Raw genomic sequence first — 18,318 nt, 5'->3', positions numbered from 1 at the left:
GGGCTGCGCTCCCGGGGGCGGTGGGGGCTACAGTGTATTTTTGCATGGCTGCAGTCCCCCATAGTCCCTGCTCCACTGCCCTCCTGGACCAGTGGCAGGCGCAGTGGTGGGAACTGCCGGTCAAGCTGCCAGATGAGCAGCACACAGCAGTGGGAGCCACTGCCCCCACCCCTCCTGGCGCCTGCCCAGCCCCAGCTGGGCAGTGCTTGCCCCAGCCCCAGTGTTGGTCTCAGCCCCAGCCCCTCCCTCACTGCGGGGGGGGCATTGATCTGCCCACCTAAGTCCCTTCCCTTCCACCACTTACCAGCTGCACGCAGTATTGACCGCTGTAAAGATGGAACCTACATTAGAATGTCAAAATGGGGTGTCAATTTATAAACATCATTAAGTGATGTTCATCACAGCTCGAAAAGTCATAAGTTGACGACTGCCTGTAGTTTGTATTCTGTACTCAGGGCCTGATTATTATCTCATAACATATTTATACCAGGTTAACTCTATTACCTTTAGCAAAGTAACCCTCATACTTGTATATGAGATCAGAATCAGTCCTCCTTTCTCTGGGATCCATGCAGCTTTTATACCACATCCCTGTAATTTCATTTACCGAGTAGGTTTAATGATAGTTTCAACCACTGGGGGTAAAAATTCACAAACATCAAGGACAGTGTCATGGATGAATGGTGATTATTGCATGCATTACTGTCATTTGCAGTAGTTGTATGGCTATGCCATGAACACCCCACTGAAATGAGAGTCTTGTCGTATTATACACTGCACAATTACATAGCAAATTGTACCCTTCAGGGTATTACCTACACAAAAGGGATGAAAAAGAAAAAGCACTAGCCCTAAAAATACTGATGGCATTAAAACTGAAGTAGGGCATGTTGGGTGCTGACAGACATGGAAAAAACCCCAAACAATGCTTTGCCAGAAGAGGAATTACATCAGTTTGACCTGGCTCCCCAACATCCACATAGCTGTAAGCACCCAATGATGTGAGCACATGAGGTCATACTTGAAAGAAACCTCATAGTTTACTGAAAAGTAAAAAGTGACTGAAAACACAGTGTTCACTAGTTCCTTCATCTTGGAGTCAAATTACCTGTTTCTCATGTCAGTTTGGTACTTCAGTAGAATTAATTCTGGTTTATAATTGAATAGAGAATCAGAATCCAAAGCCTTTAGTTTAGAACTTAATCTTCCCCAGTCCTCTGATAGGAAGAAATTTTGCTATACTCTATAACCCAAATCCTTCCCTTCTCTCAACTCCTCATGCTGCAACTCCTAATGTCCAAAGCCTGAGATGAATTAAGCTTATATAGTCCTCCTCATTTTTCCCTTGTGAAATGGCTTTTATGCCCTGAAAGGCTATTTTCTATTACTGGATGTTCCACTCTGGGAAACTTTCATTATGCTAATATATCACAAGGCCGAGTCATCCCTGATGCATCCTACACTAAACAACCCCAACATCAAGGTTGCTCACACTGTTGGCCTTTGAGTTACTGGAGGTTTATGTGGCTCTCTCTTAAAGGAGCAGAGAAAGAGATTGTCTGGATTAATCTATATTCTATTTACACATAACAATCCAGGCCCAGTTACTATCATTTATTTTCCATACAGTCTTTAGCAGCTTTTGGGTCCAAAAAAGCATAAGTTAGCACCACACTAGCACTTCTGGGCCTGAGCTCAATTTGTGATGAAGATGTTCATTTGAGAGGCTTGCTTCGCAGAACTTTTTAAGCTTTACATTCAGTCACCTGGGGTAGAGAGAGGAGAAGCTTACTTTTGAGAGGGGGCTACTTTACAAAATCATTTTGCCCACACTCAGGTGTCTTGCGCTGGATATTGGTGCATTTCAATACTGTAGAGCAGTGGGCACCGACCTTTTTGGCAGGTGTGCTACAAATTAGCCCTGCTTCCTTCCCAAGTGCCACCCTGATACCTTTCCCCTCCACAGTCTGCTGTTTTGCTTTCTGCTCCTAGCACTGTGCTCCCTACCCAGTCTATTGCTCTGCTTTCTGCTTCCTTTCCTGTGCTCCCTGCCTGCTTTTCTTTCTGCCCTATATGCCACTGTGCTGCCTGTCCCATCCCCTATCTGCTGTGTGCCACACACACAAGCTGCATGCACCACTAACAATATCCATGCTGCAGTTGGCCACTTCCACTATAGTCAGTTATCTGAATAAGATACGATGCCAACCTGCATGGTCTGTTGCAAAAGTGAGAGCCCTAATGAGCAAAGAGGAGAGAATTATTTTAACGACTGAAAAAAAATGGAAATTGTCAGCAAAGTGAACAAAGTTTATTTATAATATACACTGTATTATACATACAAATGTTCTTTAGATATGTGTTTCATTAGCCAAATAATTTGATTTGACAGGTTTTGGTCTCAGTTAGTTTGTATAAATGATTCTCTACTACATTTATTCATCAGTATTAGCTCTTCTCATTTTTCTTTTCTATTTGTTAAACATGCCCCAACCTATAATCATTATTACCAAGATTATTACCTATTTCACTTCCATGTTTCTTTCTCATTAATTCTATGATGGTTGAAGTGAAATTAACTTATGACATTTTAACAACCCTGATTTAACACTGATGGCTTTAATGGAGTTAAGTAATGAATTTTACTCCAAGAGGTACTATAGGGCTACCATACAAAGTCAGGGCTGGAGGAAACCTTAAGAGGTCATCCATCTCCCAGAGCTGAAGCAGAATAAGCATATTTAGCCCATCCCTGTTAAATATTTGTCAGCCCAGTTCTAAGATCCCCCTCTACATGTGCAGGTAAAGGTACAAGGGGATTTAATGTACAATCCACGCAAACCTCATGAGGCTTGCATGGATGGCTATGTTCTCCTTGCTGCCGCCACTGCAAACCCTGCATCTGATGGGGCTCAGGGTGGGGACAGTGTTCTCTATGCAGCCCCCACTGTGAGCCCCGCAGCCCACATCACCGCCCCTGCTGTGAGCTCTGCAACCAGGAAGGCTTGCAGGAGGGACAGCGTTCTCCCCCTGCAAGCCTCACAGCTGACAACACTGCCACCATTGCGTTGTCAGCTGCAGTGCTGGCAGCACCCCTGTGGCTAGGAGCCCATCATGAGGCTCACAGTGGTGGCAGTGTTCTCCTCGCTGCCACCACTGTGAGCCCTGCAACGACATGGGCCGCAGGGCTCATAGCGGGAGCAGCAAAAACGCTGCCACTGCGGAGAGCCATATGAGGTTTGTGTAGATTGTGCGTTTGACCTCATGGTGCCTTTGCAAACACATTGACTGGGCTCCCAGTTGATGGGGGTCAGTTGATGGGGCTCACAGACACAAGGGACTGTCTGGTCACATGTTCCGTTAATGGCACAATTAGAACAAGCTACAAAATTATTCCACATTTTTTGTGGAATAACTCTGTAGCTTCTTGCTTGTTTTATCATGCCATTTATTGGTTAAACATATAACTTGGTCAAAACCTAAGGCGTGATTAACCAGGTAATTTTGTCTTAAGTATAATGTGTAGGAGGGGCCTTAGAACTATCTAAGGAGGGATAGCCTGTTTGAGCACTTAATTATCCTTACACGCTTTGAATGTTTTTTCAGAATATCAAACATACATTTCTCTTGCTGCTAGCTAAGTTGATTACTTCTTGTGCAACCCACAGTGTGTACACTTGATCACTGTCTGCTTCAAACAACCTTTTATATATTTGAAGATATTATGCAGAATTGTGTTTTACAAATGTTACTCAAGCCTGTACAGGAAAGTGTGGCTATTCATCTATGGCAGTGATTCTCATCGGGGGGAGGGAAACCCTGGGGTGCTGTGACAAGGGTGATACAGGGAAAGAGGAGATAAGCAAAAAGGTTTGGGGAGATGCGTGCAGTCTATGCTGTTCCAGCCATTCCTCCTCCCCACAGCTCACTGCAGTGTAGGCTCTTCCCTGCCAGCTGCTCCTCCTCTTTCCTAGCCCCTCTTCAAGCAGAGAAGCACTATAATAAATAAATTAGTTTTTGAACTAGGACGCAGCTCAATTTACAAGTTATGGAAAGGTCCCTCAAATGTAACGAGGGGTGCCTCAGTCTAAAAAAGGTTTAAAACCACCCACCGATGACTAATGAACTTAGAGTGAAGTTGAACTCTGCACTAATATAACCATTACAGGGCTTAATAGAGGTACTTGTTGAAACTGGAATTACATGTTATATGAGTATGGCTTACAGTTTCATAGAAAACTAGAACAATTTCACTGACTACAAAGAGGAATTAATTACACATGCAGAACTAAGAACAGAATGAGCTCCTTTATTTTTAGCCTGCAAGAATTATTCCATCAGCTGAACTATTGAGAAGTTTTATGTCTTACCAATGGCTTTCATGAGGCTCAAGTGATAGTCTGTTTGAATCTCTTCTTGTAAACTCTGAAGCAATTTCTCCAGGTTTGGATTGGTAAGGAAGTCATCTGGAATGTGTTTTAAAATCATGCTCATCGCTTCTTTATCCTGGGGTGCTAGCATGTCTTTCTGTACTCCATTATGTATATAATAACAATATCTCTGTAACAAACAAAAAAATATTCTGACTGTATTAGCTATTAATACAGGTGCCTTTTATAAAATGTTTTTAGTTTTGTTTTTTAATATTTTCTCAATGCTTTTTCCAACTAAGTAGCATGCTATGGATACTTCAAATTTTGATTCCTTTTGAACCAACTTAAAAAATTAACAGTAGTTCCCTCTGCTTTGATGCATTGTACTTAAGTCAGCCCAGGGCAATTTGCTAAAAAACTGATCTCTGAAGCACAGGCCAACTGAATGAGAGGTTAAGAACTTGACTAGGCACGATTAATTGCAATTAACAATCTGCCAGAGAATCCAGAGTGGGGAAAAGGAAAATATTCAAAGAAAGAAGAGGTGGGAAAGAATTAAGATAGCACAGACCTAAAGACAGATGTAAATGTGATTTGTTGTATTTAATTTTTATACCTCCTTTAGTACATAGAAGTTTTCTTTTTTCAACTATACTTTTAAATGGACATCATTGTACATGGTTATATTTCTGATTATGATCATCACCACATTTCTTAACCTTAAAAAAATAAATACCTCAATATCACTGTTTGAAGGCACTTTTTCTTGCTTAAATATCTCCTCCTCATGCAAGTGCATAACAACAAATTGTTCTTCTGGAGTCAATGGATGGTTGTCTGAATAAGGTATCATGCTCTTTTCTGGTATATGTCTACATGCACAAAACAAATCTGAATCAGAACTGTACACTGTTTTGGCATAGCTCTGAAACAACAGAACAACAGTTCAGTAAACTGAGAAGCTGAAATGAATTCTTATAACAATCTGGCCAAATTCAGCCTGGATATGATCCCATGATATGAGGCTAAGGATGAACATGGCCTATTATAAGCTTAGCAAACAAGTAAAGCCACATACGCTTATTAAGTCACATAATACATGCCAAAATAATATACTATTTTGCCTCATTCCAAATAATTTTTCATCAAGCAAACTGGCCATGGCCTGCCATGGAGCCCAAGCTGCTCACAACAGCAGCAGGGAGGCTGCAAACAGCTACACCAAAGTCTGTAGAGCCCCAGCCCAATTCACTGCTGGCAGCAGCTGTACGCACACCTCCAGGCAGATGTCAGGGGAGGGGCCAGGTTTGTGCTGCCCTGGCGCCTTCCCCACCGTGCACCCCAAGGTGTGCATGCAACTGCTGCCACCATGGAGCCCAGCTGGGGCTCTAGACCTCGGTGCAGCTTTTTGTAGCCTCCCAGCTGCACACCGCAAATGACCCAGGCTCTGGGCAGCTGCTGCCTGCCACAGAGCCTGGGCTGCTTGAAACATGGCTTGCAGCCTCCTGTAAGCAGCCTGGGCTTCATGGCTGGCAACAGCTGGCTGGAGCCCAGGACAGCTATGGCGTGCTAAGCAAAATGGCCTTGCATGTCATGGTCTACCATGTGTGCTGCAGTTTGCTGACTCCTGCACCATGGACTCAAGACACCTGAAGGTTTAATGGGAGGAGAGAAAGAATGAATGAGGGTCCTGGGGTTCAGGTAAGAAAACAGCAAATGGGTGGTTAACAGCTTAGGACTAGGAATGTGGGACAAGCCTGCAACTAAAGGTGCAGGCAAAAGTGACAATTTTTGCCTGATCTGGCCACAAAAAGCAGCTTACAGCTGTGACCAAACACAAGTGCAGAGCCACAAACAGCTTCAAAAATGGCCAGTTGGGTGAAAATCTGACCCCCCCATGAGGTATCAGATAAAGATGTTGCAAAATGTAGGGTCTTTTGTAACTTGTGTCTGTCGAGCTCCCAGCCTGTCATTTTTTTCAGAAAGGGAGTAGGGAAAAGGAGCAGAGGGAATTCAGTCTGGGGGGTTTTCAGCACCCCCTGGAGGGTGGGACAGGTGTAATGGAGCTTCCTCAAGGTGGGGGGGCTCCAATTCACCCACCCTTCAGCACCAGCTGGGAAGCTCCAAGAATGAGCTACCTTCTCTGCCCTCCCCCACTCCTACTCTGAGCAATGGCAAAGAGCCTGGCCATTGCTATAGGAACTTGGCTGCAGTCTCACAGCTGCAGTTAGATTCCCCTGCCCCCTGAACCAACACTGAACTTCTGATTGGTCTGGGGTAACCTTGTAACTCAGAACACTTTGCAAAAATCATCCTGAGTTACAACTGGGAGCTACACTTCTGTCTGCACCCAAGAACAAGTAATCCGGGAGGGTGAGATTAAGACTTGTTGGGTAAGGAAATTGGGAATCAGATGAGAAACCTGGGAATGGACAGACTAAGCCTGTGTAACCAAGGAGAGTGGGGCTGGGAGGAAAGTTCAGTAGTAGGGAAGAGGCAGACCTAGGACAAGAACAGGTTGGAAGGAGCGAAGGAACAGGACAGGGGATCAAGCTAGGGAGTACAGGTAAATGAGTATTTGCCTACTGAAAGATTCCTCCATATAACCTAGAATAAAATCAAACATTCCTGAGTCCTTCTTTGTCAGCAAATATTTATTAAATCCACTGACAGTGTCCCAGCCCTTCTAGTGCTAGTCCACATACAGAATGACAGCACACTACTGCTACCAGTTTACTCCATTAGTACAAACAAGGCAGGTCTTTGTGGTGTACCCAAAAGGTCTAACCTGATGCCCCATGTGGGTGTTACTATGACCCCAAGTGATGGAATTCCCATTTTTTTTCAGCTTGCTTTTTTAAATCTTAGGAAATTATACATGAAAGTTCCATGAAAAAATATTGTTAAGCTTGCCAAGTCAAGTATTCAAAAATTACGAAATGCTAGAATGAAGGCTGCCTGTACAACTTCAATTAGGATCCCCTAATCGTGATTTAATTTCATGATTACACACTATTTTTTACAGGACCCCTGCCTCATTCATTGCACAGGGCAGACAATGCACATTTACTGAGCAGCTATTTCAGTAATTGTTCTCCTCTCTTTTCAGTGTGACATTATGTCTTAAACAATTCAAACCCTCCTCTGAAAAGAAAATTACTAATTTGCTAAAGGGCTGTCTTATGGTGCTCATCACAACTATATCACAATTATTATATCACAAGTTGTTAAACCATTAATTAGTTTATTTTCATAAGTAGCTTCTACAGCCACTATTACCGCCATTTTACAGATAAGGGGCTGAGGCACATAGAGATCAGGGAAAAGGCATCCATGGACTCTAGATAGCCCGAGATATTTCTGGGACCTAATTTTTCAGAGAACTTAGTATTATAGAATAGTTCATGCACTCACAGCATGACTTCCACTGCCTTCATTTGCAATTGTGAGTGCTCAGCATTTTTGCAAATAAGATCTCAAGTCAGTAAAGGAGAAATGTAAAATTAATGACCACCTGTGACCTGGCTAGCATCTCACAGGGATTCACGTCTCAGGTGCAGTTTCTGATTGCCTGAACTAGGAGGACATCCTCTCTTCCTGAAACCACCAGCCTCAATAACTACAAACGTTTCATCCTCAGCAACAATGAGCAGGGGTTCTACAGTCAGTAGTTTCCTTCAGCACACAAACCTGTGTCATGCCAGAGCAAGTCCATCCTGTGCATTAAATGAGGCATGGGCCCCGCAGAAAGCAGAATGTATGGAAAGACCATATCATGTTACCTCTGCACAAAGAGGCATGGAAAACCTTAATGCTGGCATTTCCAAAGTTCTGAGTGGTTGGCTTTGCACTCTGAATAACAGTCCTTTTGCATAGATTTTGTGTGCGTGTGTGTGCAAGAATTTATAGTCATTAATGAAATCATAAATTGTTAAGAAACATGAAAGGCTCTTGCTAAGACAGGTAGGCTCAGAGCAGTAGTATATCTAATTGTTTCAAATGACTCTAATGAAGATTGCTCCTATACATCATCCTAGTAGGTATTTTAGCTGCTTCACACTATTTGTATTATTATAGACTGAGAAACTAAATGAAAAGACTATCAGAGGTGGATGTCTAATTGAGATTTTGGGGACAGCTTCTCTCCCGTGCCTTTAAGGGTGTGGACACACAAGCACTTGGAGCCCTTTCAAAAGGGGAACTTCCAAAAGGACAGCAGCTGGTGGTTCTAATTGTTATGTATGAATGAACTGAGAAAGATTCACATGAAGCAAAACCACTCCAGCTTTAACCTGAAGGAGGGAGTGTTACAGTCGGAGTTGGTTTTGCTGCTGCATCTGAATTGTGCTCAGCTCATTCACATGTAACAATTAGAATCCACCAGCTACTGCCCTTTTGAAACTTACTCCTTCTGAAAGGGCTCCAAGTGTTCATGTGTTGACACCCAAAAGAGGTACATCATACCTGGCAAAATCCAGGAGACAGGTGGTACCGTTAGCCACCTTTGTGCTAATGAGATTTTGTGCTAACTACAGACCTATATTGCCTTGTCACGGGCACACTGGTACCCTGTTCCTATGATGAGAGAACAGGTGGTGGTTGCCACGGCAACTGCAGTGGGTCAGCTGACCAGAAGGGGGCCGGGCCTGGCCTTTATAAACACCCCAGGCTGAAGCCTGGCTGGCAGTTCCCTTCTGGCAGCCTGAGGAGCCAGAGCCCTGCAGCAGAGTTCAGCAGAGCAGCCCGAGTGGCTGCACCATGGTACGGGGCGAGAGAACCCTGACTGGAAGGTTTGGCAGGAAAGCCTGGTGGGCCTAGATTGTATGTTATAGCCAGGAGACTTATTGTTGTGTTACAGCCAATTGGCTTATGGTTCTGTTTAGTTATGGTTAAACCGGAGGACCAGGTGAGGCTGTAGGGGTGGAGGAGGCTTCATTAGGAGCTCCCCAGTGAGGTGGGGTGCTCCCAGTGCTGGAGAGGGCGCTGCACTTTGGGGGTGTCCCAACCCCGACCCAGAGAGAGAGTATTGGGAAAGCTCAGTAGGGCTCCACAGTGGTGGAGGCCCTGGTGCCAGCCAGCCACTGTAGTTTAGGGGTGCAATACCCCAACCCTGAGAAGGGGAACAGATGATTTTGGAGGGGCCAGGCACGGCTAAGGCCACCTGAGCCCAATTGCTAAGAGCACTAGTGTGGGCACCAGCCAGACGCCCGGAGGGTGTTCATGTTAAGACCCAGGGGGCATACGTGAAGCGAAACCCAGGGTGAGGAGCTGTTATAAATTCGAGCCCAGTGAGGACGAGTGTGCAGTCAGAAAGCCCGGGGAGGGCAAGTGTGCGGAGAGACAGGACCCAGGGGGGCACCATCTGTACGCAGAGGAGCCCCAGGAAGGGGCAAGCATATTGAGCGGGCCTAAGAGGGGCAGACATATTGAGCAGGCCCGAGAGGGCTAACAAGTAGGGGCGCCAGTCAGGGCGCCGGTTGCGTGACAAGCCCGGGGGGCACCAGTCAGGGCGCCGGAAGGAAACTGACCAGACAACGTCCGGTACATCGGTGAGGCTTGGGGCGTGCTACAGGGGAAGTTGAAGGCACGCATAGCCCATAAGGCTGGGGTGCACCCGTCACTCCATATAGAACAGGAGAAAGGATTAACACAGCACTGTGTCCAAGGGGACAAAAGACAGCCTCCTTTATAAAATTTAGACAACATCAAAGACATGGCGGGCGAGAAAGAGGGTGCTGAATCGCCAGTTGGCACGGTAGGGGGCGTTGGGGAGATCACGGCCACTCCTAGGTCCCCGTGCCGTGACAGGCCTCTACATAAATCAGAACTTGCATAGGATTGCTCTAGTGTATAGCAGTTTTGTCTGGGATGCCTATAAACTGGACCCAGCCCAGAGCAGCTCACAATCTCCCTAGTACTGAGCACCCTACCACCTCCCCTTCCTCTCACTGCTCCCTGCAGGGAGGGCACTATTAGCCAGTTTAGGAACACCTGATGTGCCTAATCTGGGGGTATTCTCTCCTGGCTGGCTGCAGCACCTTTCCAGCCTGCACCATGCAGAGGCAGGGGACAGAACCAGCTCCTTTATTTCAAAACCACAAACATGATATTGAATAAGCAAGAAGAATATAAAGATACCATGGAAAAAGCATTATTTTCCCCACTATCTGAAGGTAATGTGAAAACCAACAGAGCAGTTCCAGCAGATTTCCAGTTGTTTTGTGAAATGACTGCATGTAATCTATAATCTCTGCATACTCATGGCTACTATTGTAAAGGAAATTACATTTACTTCAGTTTCCTAATGAACAAATCTTAAGTTCATGGAAGGGCATAATGTTCAATTGGATGTTCAATTCAATATCCAAACCAAAAGAAAAACTGAGCATCAGCATATTATAAGTGCATAAAACTCAGATTCTTAGACAGATTTGAAACACTTTGTGTCTTTTTATGACTGCTTAAAGTACATTACCGTGAAGAGTCGCATTTTCTTCGTGCCAGTTTGAGCCTTTTCTTAGAAGGTGCACATTCTTTTGAAGCTATAGGCTTTGTCAAGAAAACCATTTACAAAATATTATTTAGAACTACTACAAAACAGAGACCAATGGATAAACTACTATGATATGTACTGAAAAATAGAAAAACACAGTCTGCAAATAAAATGGATTAGATCTTAATCCTGCCATGTAGTAAAGTTAGGGATGTAAGTACCATTTTTAAAAAAATGGTTTAAGCCCCTCAATTCCTTAAATTCCACTGACTTCAATGCTTTATTGCTCCCCACAGTTCAACATGCATGAGGGTGCTCCAGTGTAAGGCTAGCTAGCAGGCAGCCCCTGCACTGAAGTACCCTCATGTCCCAGGTAGCCAGGGCAGTATTTACAAGTACTACTCTGCTGCAGAGTTTATTAGTTTGTTCCAGCATAATAGGGCTGGACTTGTAGACCTGCAAAGTTTACTGCAGAGCTAATTAGTCTACGCTTTTGTAGAAAAGCAACATTTACTTTAGAGCTAATTAGTCTATTCTACAGTAAATGCCTCATATAGATGCACCTGCAGGTGTCAGACAGTGATGTCCTATGTCTCCCATGGTCCTCCTACTGGTAGTGAATTGGGTAATAAGAAATATCACAGAACAACTAATGGGGAATTCAATTAACCCAGACACAGATATTGGAGGACTTTGACTTTGTAAAAAATGTCTGTCTTTTGTCCCACATACTGAGACACTGCAGGCCAAAATAAATGCCCTCCAAATCTAAGCATAGTTGGGAGGATTGAAAATCAACAAAATAAAATTAAAACTATGAGAATCAATACCCAGCAAAAGAAGACTAGTAAGTATGGCAAAAGACCAGTTTGGCTTAGCAGAGAACTCTTCAGTGAGATAAAACACAAAGAGAAAGCTAACCAGAAGTGAAAACTTGGACAAGCAGTGAGGGAGGCGTAAAAGAATATTGCTCGGGTATGCTGGGATGAAATCAGGAAAGCCAAAGTGCAAAGTGGCAGCTAGCAAGGGACATGAAGGGTAACAAGAAGGATTTCTACAAGTATGTCAGTAACAAGAGGAAGATCAGGGAAAGCGTGGGTCCCTTACTGAATGTAGGAGGCAACCTAGTGACGGATGATGCAGAAAAATCTGATGTACTCGATGCCTTTTTTACCTCGGTCTTCACAAGCAAGGTCAGCTCCCAGACTACTGGAGCCAGCAGCACAATTCAGGGAGGAGGTGCCAACAATGGCAAAAGAACAGGTTAGGGACTATTTAGAAAAGCTGGATATGTATACGTCCATGAAGGCTGAATGCAGCGTACCAAAAATTGTTGGGGGAGTTGGCCAATGTGATTGCAGAGGCACTGGCCATTATCTTTGAAAACTTGTGGGGATTGGGAGAGATCCTGGATGATTGGAAAAGGGCAAATACAGTGCCCATCTTTAAGAAAGGGAAAAAGAAAGATCTGGGGAACTACAGACCTCAACTCATTCCCTGGCAAAATCATGAAGCAAGTCCTCAAGGAATCCATTTCTAAGCACTTGGAGGAGAAGGTGATTAAGAACAGTCAGCATGGATCCACCAAGGGCAAGTCATGCCTGACCAACCTAACTACTTCCTATGATGAGATGATTGGTTCTGTGGATGCGGGGACAGCAGTGGACATGATATACCTTGACTTTAGCAAGGCTTTTGATACAGTCTCCCACAACATTTTTGCAAGCAAGCTAAGAAAGTACGGGTTGGATGAATGGACTGTAAGGTGGATAGAAAACAGGCTGGATCATTGGGCTCAGAGGATAGTAGTCAATGGCTCGATGTCTAATTAGCAGCTGGTATCAAGTGGAGTGCCCCAGGGGTCGGTCCTGGGACTAGTTTTGTTCAATAGCTTCATCAACAACCTGGAAGATGAGACAGCATGCACCCTCAGCAAGTTTGCAATGACACCAAGATGGGGAAAGTAGTACATATGCTGGAAGGTAGGGCTAGGATTCAGAAAGACCTCAACAAACTGGTGGATTGGACCAAAAGAAATCTCATGAGGTTCAATAAAAACAAGTGTGAAGTCCTGTACTTAGGAGGGAAGAATGCCATGCACTGCTACAGGCTGAGGACTGACTGGCTAAGCAAAAGCTCTCCAGAAAAGAACCTGGGCGTTATAGTGGACAATAAGCTGAATATGAGCCAGCGGTGTGCCCTTGTTGCAAACACACCAACAGCATGCTGGACTGCATTATTAGGAACACTGCTAGCAAATCAAGGGAAGTGATTATTCGCCTCTATTTGGCACTGGTGAGGTCACATCTGGAGTATTATGTTCAGTTTAGGGCCCCCACTACAGAAAGGATGTGGACAAACTGAAGAGAGTCCAGCAGAGGGCAAAACAAATGGTTGGTGGCCTGGGGAACTTGATTTATGATGAAAGGTTGAGGGAACTGGGCTTATTTAGTTGAACGTTGCTATTAAATCCCCTTTGTCTTCTTTTCTTCAACTACCTGAAGCATGGTTTACAAAGAGGATGGACTATTCTCAGTGGTGGCAGATGACAAAAGAGGGAGCAGTAATCTGAAGTTGCAGCAACCGAAGTTTAGGTTAGATATTAGGAAAAACTCTCTCATGAGGAGGGTAGTGAAGCACTGGAACATGTTACGCAGAGAGGCTGGATAATTTCCATCCTTGAAGGTTTTTAAGACCTGGCTAGACAAAGCCTTGGCTGGGATGATCTAGTTGGGGATGCTCCTGCTTTGAGCAGGGGATTGGACCAGATGACCTCCTGAGATCCCTTCCAGCCCTAATTTTCTCTTAGTCTAAAAAATACCAATAGCAACTTCTAGAACTGACGTGGAAAAGATATAGCACTTCACATATCTTGGGAGCATTGTGTGAAACAGACAAAGACATTAAAGCAAGAACAGAGAAAGCCAAACATACCTTTGCACTTCATTGCTAATCTAGAGAAACAAACACTATGACTTCCATATATTCATCTCTTAAGTAAAAGCTAATTTACTTTACATTGCTGAAATTTGGAGACTTATTTCTATCCAATAAAACTAGAAATAATGGAAGAAAAAAGGGGGATGAACGAGACAGGTTGAGGAAAGACTCAAACAACCAAACAAGGCAGGCACTAGACTGGAATAGAGAGGCATCTTCCTAACCTATGGGATGAATGGATGTCTATTTTCTAAGGAAGCAGATTACTCCTGTAACTGCCTTCCACTTCCCATACTTACATTTATTTGAGATGCACATAAATTTGAGAAAATAGGGCACAGGTGAAGAAACCATAATAAGAAGCCTAGCAAGAGAAAGCAAAGCAGACATTGAATGTCTTTTGACAAAAAATTTCCATTCATCTACTGCAAAGGAAGAAAAAGGGACACTTCACAGGGAAGTGAAAGACCTGGATGAGATGGCAGTAGTTTTAGACAAATACAACTAATGCAGGGTTGTATAATCATTGGAAGTTAACACACTGCATTATAGCAGTATCTCACCAATAACAGTGGTTTATAAGCCAATGCCAGGATGCATAAAGGAATTGCCACACTCAGAATTAGGCAAGTTTTAAATTGCTGTCAGCATCTCATTCTTCACTAAAGACCTTGTAGCTGAATGGCAGGATTCAGTTTACAGTAACCATAGGGGAGAATCAGTTTGCTGTTTAAACTAACTTATGTCAGGGAGAAATAGGCATACTTCATTCTGTCTGGGATGGTGCTTTTGATTAGGGAGCTATCCCTACACAGTTAGAACTGTTAACTTAAAAAGCTCAGGATTTTACTGTCTGGCCCATTATAGGACCTGTGTTAGAATGCAATTAAAGGTGGGGAGGCCTGTGGCCATTTTAAATATATAATTTTCATTTGAAAATGTTTAGTAGGAGCAAATGATCAGATTTTGAAGTAGTTGTGGATGTAAGTGTCCAGAACTCAGTTGGACCATTAGGTAACCTGGGAATTCAAGAATGGATACATGGTGAAACTTCCCTCTGCTTTGCTGAGTCAAATGTTGCTCTTGCCACCGAAGGGGAAACCATCTTGTGCAGGCCACTCAGCTTTAGATCCCGTGAAGTAAGAGTATAATTATTAGCTATGGAGTCACTCGGACTTCGGTGATAGCGTTGTTCTTTAAATGGAACTGCCAAAGTCCATGATACTCTTTGCATTAAAGGAGGATAACGGCTGTTCTTCAGGACAAGCTGAAATTGGAAAATAGTGATATCATTAGAGTCACTGCACTGTCAAAGAAGCATCTTTCTGTAAACAGCACAAATAAGAAAATGTGCTATTTCTTAGTATAAAGTCAGTCTAAAAATCCTTGGCTGTGCTACATCATAAATGTGAGTTTGGTAGGTACTGGGAAACCTTTTCCAATAGTTTTTTTTTTCTTTTGAAGCTGGTGTGCTACCGCATAAAAATTCTGTTTCAATTAAATACAATTGTCTAATAAGACTTTCATTAGAAAATTCCCAACTCAACCAAGGTTTCCAACTCTTGCAACCTGAGCAACATCAAACTTATTTCATGCAGTCCGTTAGATACCCATAAACTTTAGATAAGTATTCCTCTGAGTCGAGTTCAAACCAACAACCTCCAGGAGAAAGACTCTTAACACAATGAGCTACCTGATCCATCCCTTAAAACAGTATGACTACAACTGAATCCTTATACAACTTCAGGGGACTTAGTGAAATGAAGACAACATATTTTGCTTCAGATTTTTTTTTCAGAATATGCCCAAGATCACAGGTGGTAGACAAATATACATAAAACGAAAAGCAAACATTTATTATTAAGAGATACCTGTAATGATTTGACTTGGTTAAAAAAGGTCCTTAGAACAGTTTTGCATTTTAAAAATGTTATTCTGTGAACTGTTTCATCAGAAGGGACTTTTCAACAGGAAAAACATTTAATAAATATTTTACTTCATTTTTAGGATTGTGCTTCACTTTAAATGTGTTTGTAAATTTGTTTCATGTCAATGTCTAGTTTTTTAATATTTTAAATACATTATAATAAAGTATATATATAAATATAATATTAGTGTTTGATCTTAGCAAAATTAAATGTTTCAGGAATGTTCTTTTGATGTTTCTAAATCAAGATACCTTGGACTATTCCTTCTGGAAAACATTCAAAATTATTTTTGTTCTAAATAGGGACAAAAGTGAAATTTCAAAATATTAGAATTTTCCCACAACTGGAAATTGGTTTTTTGACCAGCTGTTGGTACATTTATTCTCTAGAAATCCTTTTTCAGATGCAAAAAATTAAACAAGCCTGATTAAGAAACACCAGAACCAATATTTTTTTCTTGTTTCTCTGCTTTAAAGAATAGCTGCCCATATACAAATATATCGTTCTTTATTTTCTTCAAGTATACATTTATTTGCCTCATTGGTTTGATATATAATGAGCACAGTGATGCCTTTACATTTATTCCAGAATTTGTCTTGAAGTGTAATATAAAAGCAATTTAAAATGAACAGTTCATTTATCATATAACTGCTTATGGTAACTTTCTTGAAAAATGTATTTTGTTACTACCATATTTTAGTCATTATTGGAACTTCACTGAATAACTGTAAACTGTGCAGACTGTTGTGGAAAAACAGCAAGTTGGGTCTTTTCGCAGCTTTTCAGCTGCTGCAATTTGTGGCCTTCTAAACTATCATATGGAGGCTGAGCCATATTGTGAGGGGCAAATACTCCCCTTGCTAGCAGTCATAAAGGCCAGTGTACAGCAGCATCCAACTGTTCCCTCCCCAGGAACAAATCTGTCTCTCCAACCAGCTTGACTAATGTATCCAGCAATCCTGCTATAGTCATTTATCTCTTGGATCCCATTTCCCTGTCCCCTTACAGCCTGCTCCTCCTTCCAGCCTGCTTCAGCACGCTCACATAACTAACACTGTGTATGTCTTCAGTGGAAGTAGGCATGTACATGTTTGCAAAATGGATGCCTAATTTGTCACAGTTTTTTAATTCTTATTCCATCCAACTTGTCTTTGATTTTTCCCCTGCATTTCATTAATTTTAACAATCTTCTCACTTGCTCTATACGTCTACCCATTCAAGCCTCTGGTAATCAATGGTGTACATGAGCATTTAAACATTCTTTTCTTATTTTTCTGCCTCTCCCACATTAATAATAGATGTCTTCTTTCTGTTCTATCTCAGATGATTGTTCTCTCTGTTGAGCTCTTCTCCTGTCTGGTAGGCCTGTGCAAAGCAGCAAGTATTCAATTCAGATTTTGATTCGGTGATTTGAATCACTGTCCTGATTCAATTTGGACAATTCAGATTCACAGATCTGGCTTCAATTCTGAGATTCGGCCATAGATTATAATGGGGAATCACTAAAATACCTATAACTTTGTCATTTTTTTGCAGATTTGGGTGAAAACAGTAGGGATGGTAGCCCCTTCTGAAGGCACAAAGTCTGCCAAATTTCACGGAGACAGGTGCAGGGGTTTCTGTGAAAGTGCCCCTCAAACTATTGGAAGCAAAACTCATATCACTTGCGTGTGTTAAGGCAGAGTGGGATTAAAAAAAAGCAGGGATGGTAACCCCCTTTGTCTCCCCCTTTCCCCCACTCATCCAGGGTAGCCTGCCTCTGCTTCTTGGGGAAGGGGGCTTTGGAGCAAGAGGGGGACTTCCTTTTGGGCACACTCCCACTGGTGCCAGGCTGAGGAGGAACAAGGGCAAGAGGGTATTGCCTCCCGAGATGCAGCAGCATCGCTGTGGTGTCAAAGTGTTTCTCGTCCTTGCCCTGCCTGATCTCCTTTTGGCAGTACTGGCAGGTAGCATGCCTGGGATCATCTGCCACCTCAAAATTATCCCACACTACACTACCCACCCGCTTCTGGGCTGAAGGTGGGGACCCTGCCTTATCCCCCTCCTCACTAAGCAGAGGCGCAACAACAGGAGGAGCTGAGCCACCTGCCCCCACAACCTCCTCCAAAGTGCCTTCCAGAGAAGGAGACCTGCCTCCAGCAGAACTTTGAAGGGCACGGAGAACAAACTCAGATTCCCCCTCCTTCCCCAGAATTTCCTTCGCTATGGCCCTCATCTCCTCTGCTTCCAGATCTAGCTCCTCCTCTGGCACTGAAAGGCTCACGCTGGGAACTGAAACTGAGGGGGAGAATGTCATGCTGCTGGTTAGTGGTGTTGGTGCAGGTACAGGCACTGCTACCACCTCCTTGTTCCCACTAGCAGCAGAAGACTCATCACTGAAAGAGGGCGTGTCTGTGTTTGGAGTGGTGGGAACTTGCAGCTCTCCCTTTGCCCCTTTCCCTCCCCTGCCAGAAGACCTGGCACCTGCCTTTCCAGCATGCTTCATAATGTTCTTTTTCTGTATTGTGTTTGTTTACTTTTCTGTGTTGTGTACCTAAAATAATACTTCTTATTCTTATCCTTGGCAATTAATCTTGTTTTTGTC

At 43.3% G+C, this 18,318-nt stretch overlaps 1 protein-coding gene across 1 annotated transcript in view; it reads right to left on the bottom strand.

Annotated features, from left to right (window-relative positions):
- Positions 1 to 18,318, bottom strand: part of DNAH3 (dynein axonemal heavy chain 3) — a 112,004-nt gene that overhangs the window by 84,340 nt on the left and 9,346 nt on the right. Inside the window, exons 3-6 of the mRNA XM_019542168.1 lie at positions 14,848 to 15,073; positions 10,849 to 10,915; positions 5,110 to 5,245; positions 4,371 to 4,560 (exon numbers count right to left, since the gene is read on the bottom strand). Of these exons, the coding sequence (XP_019397713.1) occupies positions 4,371 to 4,560; positions 5,110 to 5,245; positions 10,849 to 10,915; positions 14,848 to 15,073 (619 nt within the window). The remainder of the gene's footprint in view (positions 1 to 4,370; positions 4,561 to 5,109; positions 5,246 to 10,848; positions 10,916 to 14,847; positions 15,074 to 18,318) is intronic.

The sequence above is a fragment of the Crocodylus porosus genome, unplaced genomic scaffold (genome assembly GCF_001723895.1).
Source record: "Crocodylus porosus isolate Cpor-Errol unplaced genomic scaffold, CroPor_comp1, whole genome shotgun sequence".
Classification (NCBI taxonomy): domain Eukaryota; kingdom Metazoa; phylum Chordata; order Crocodylia; family Crocodylidae; genus Crocodylus; species Crocodylus porosus.
The sequence above is the reverse complement of the archived record's forward strand: the minus strand, read 5'-3'. Positions and strand labels throughout refer to the sequence as shown.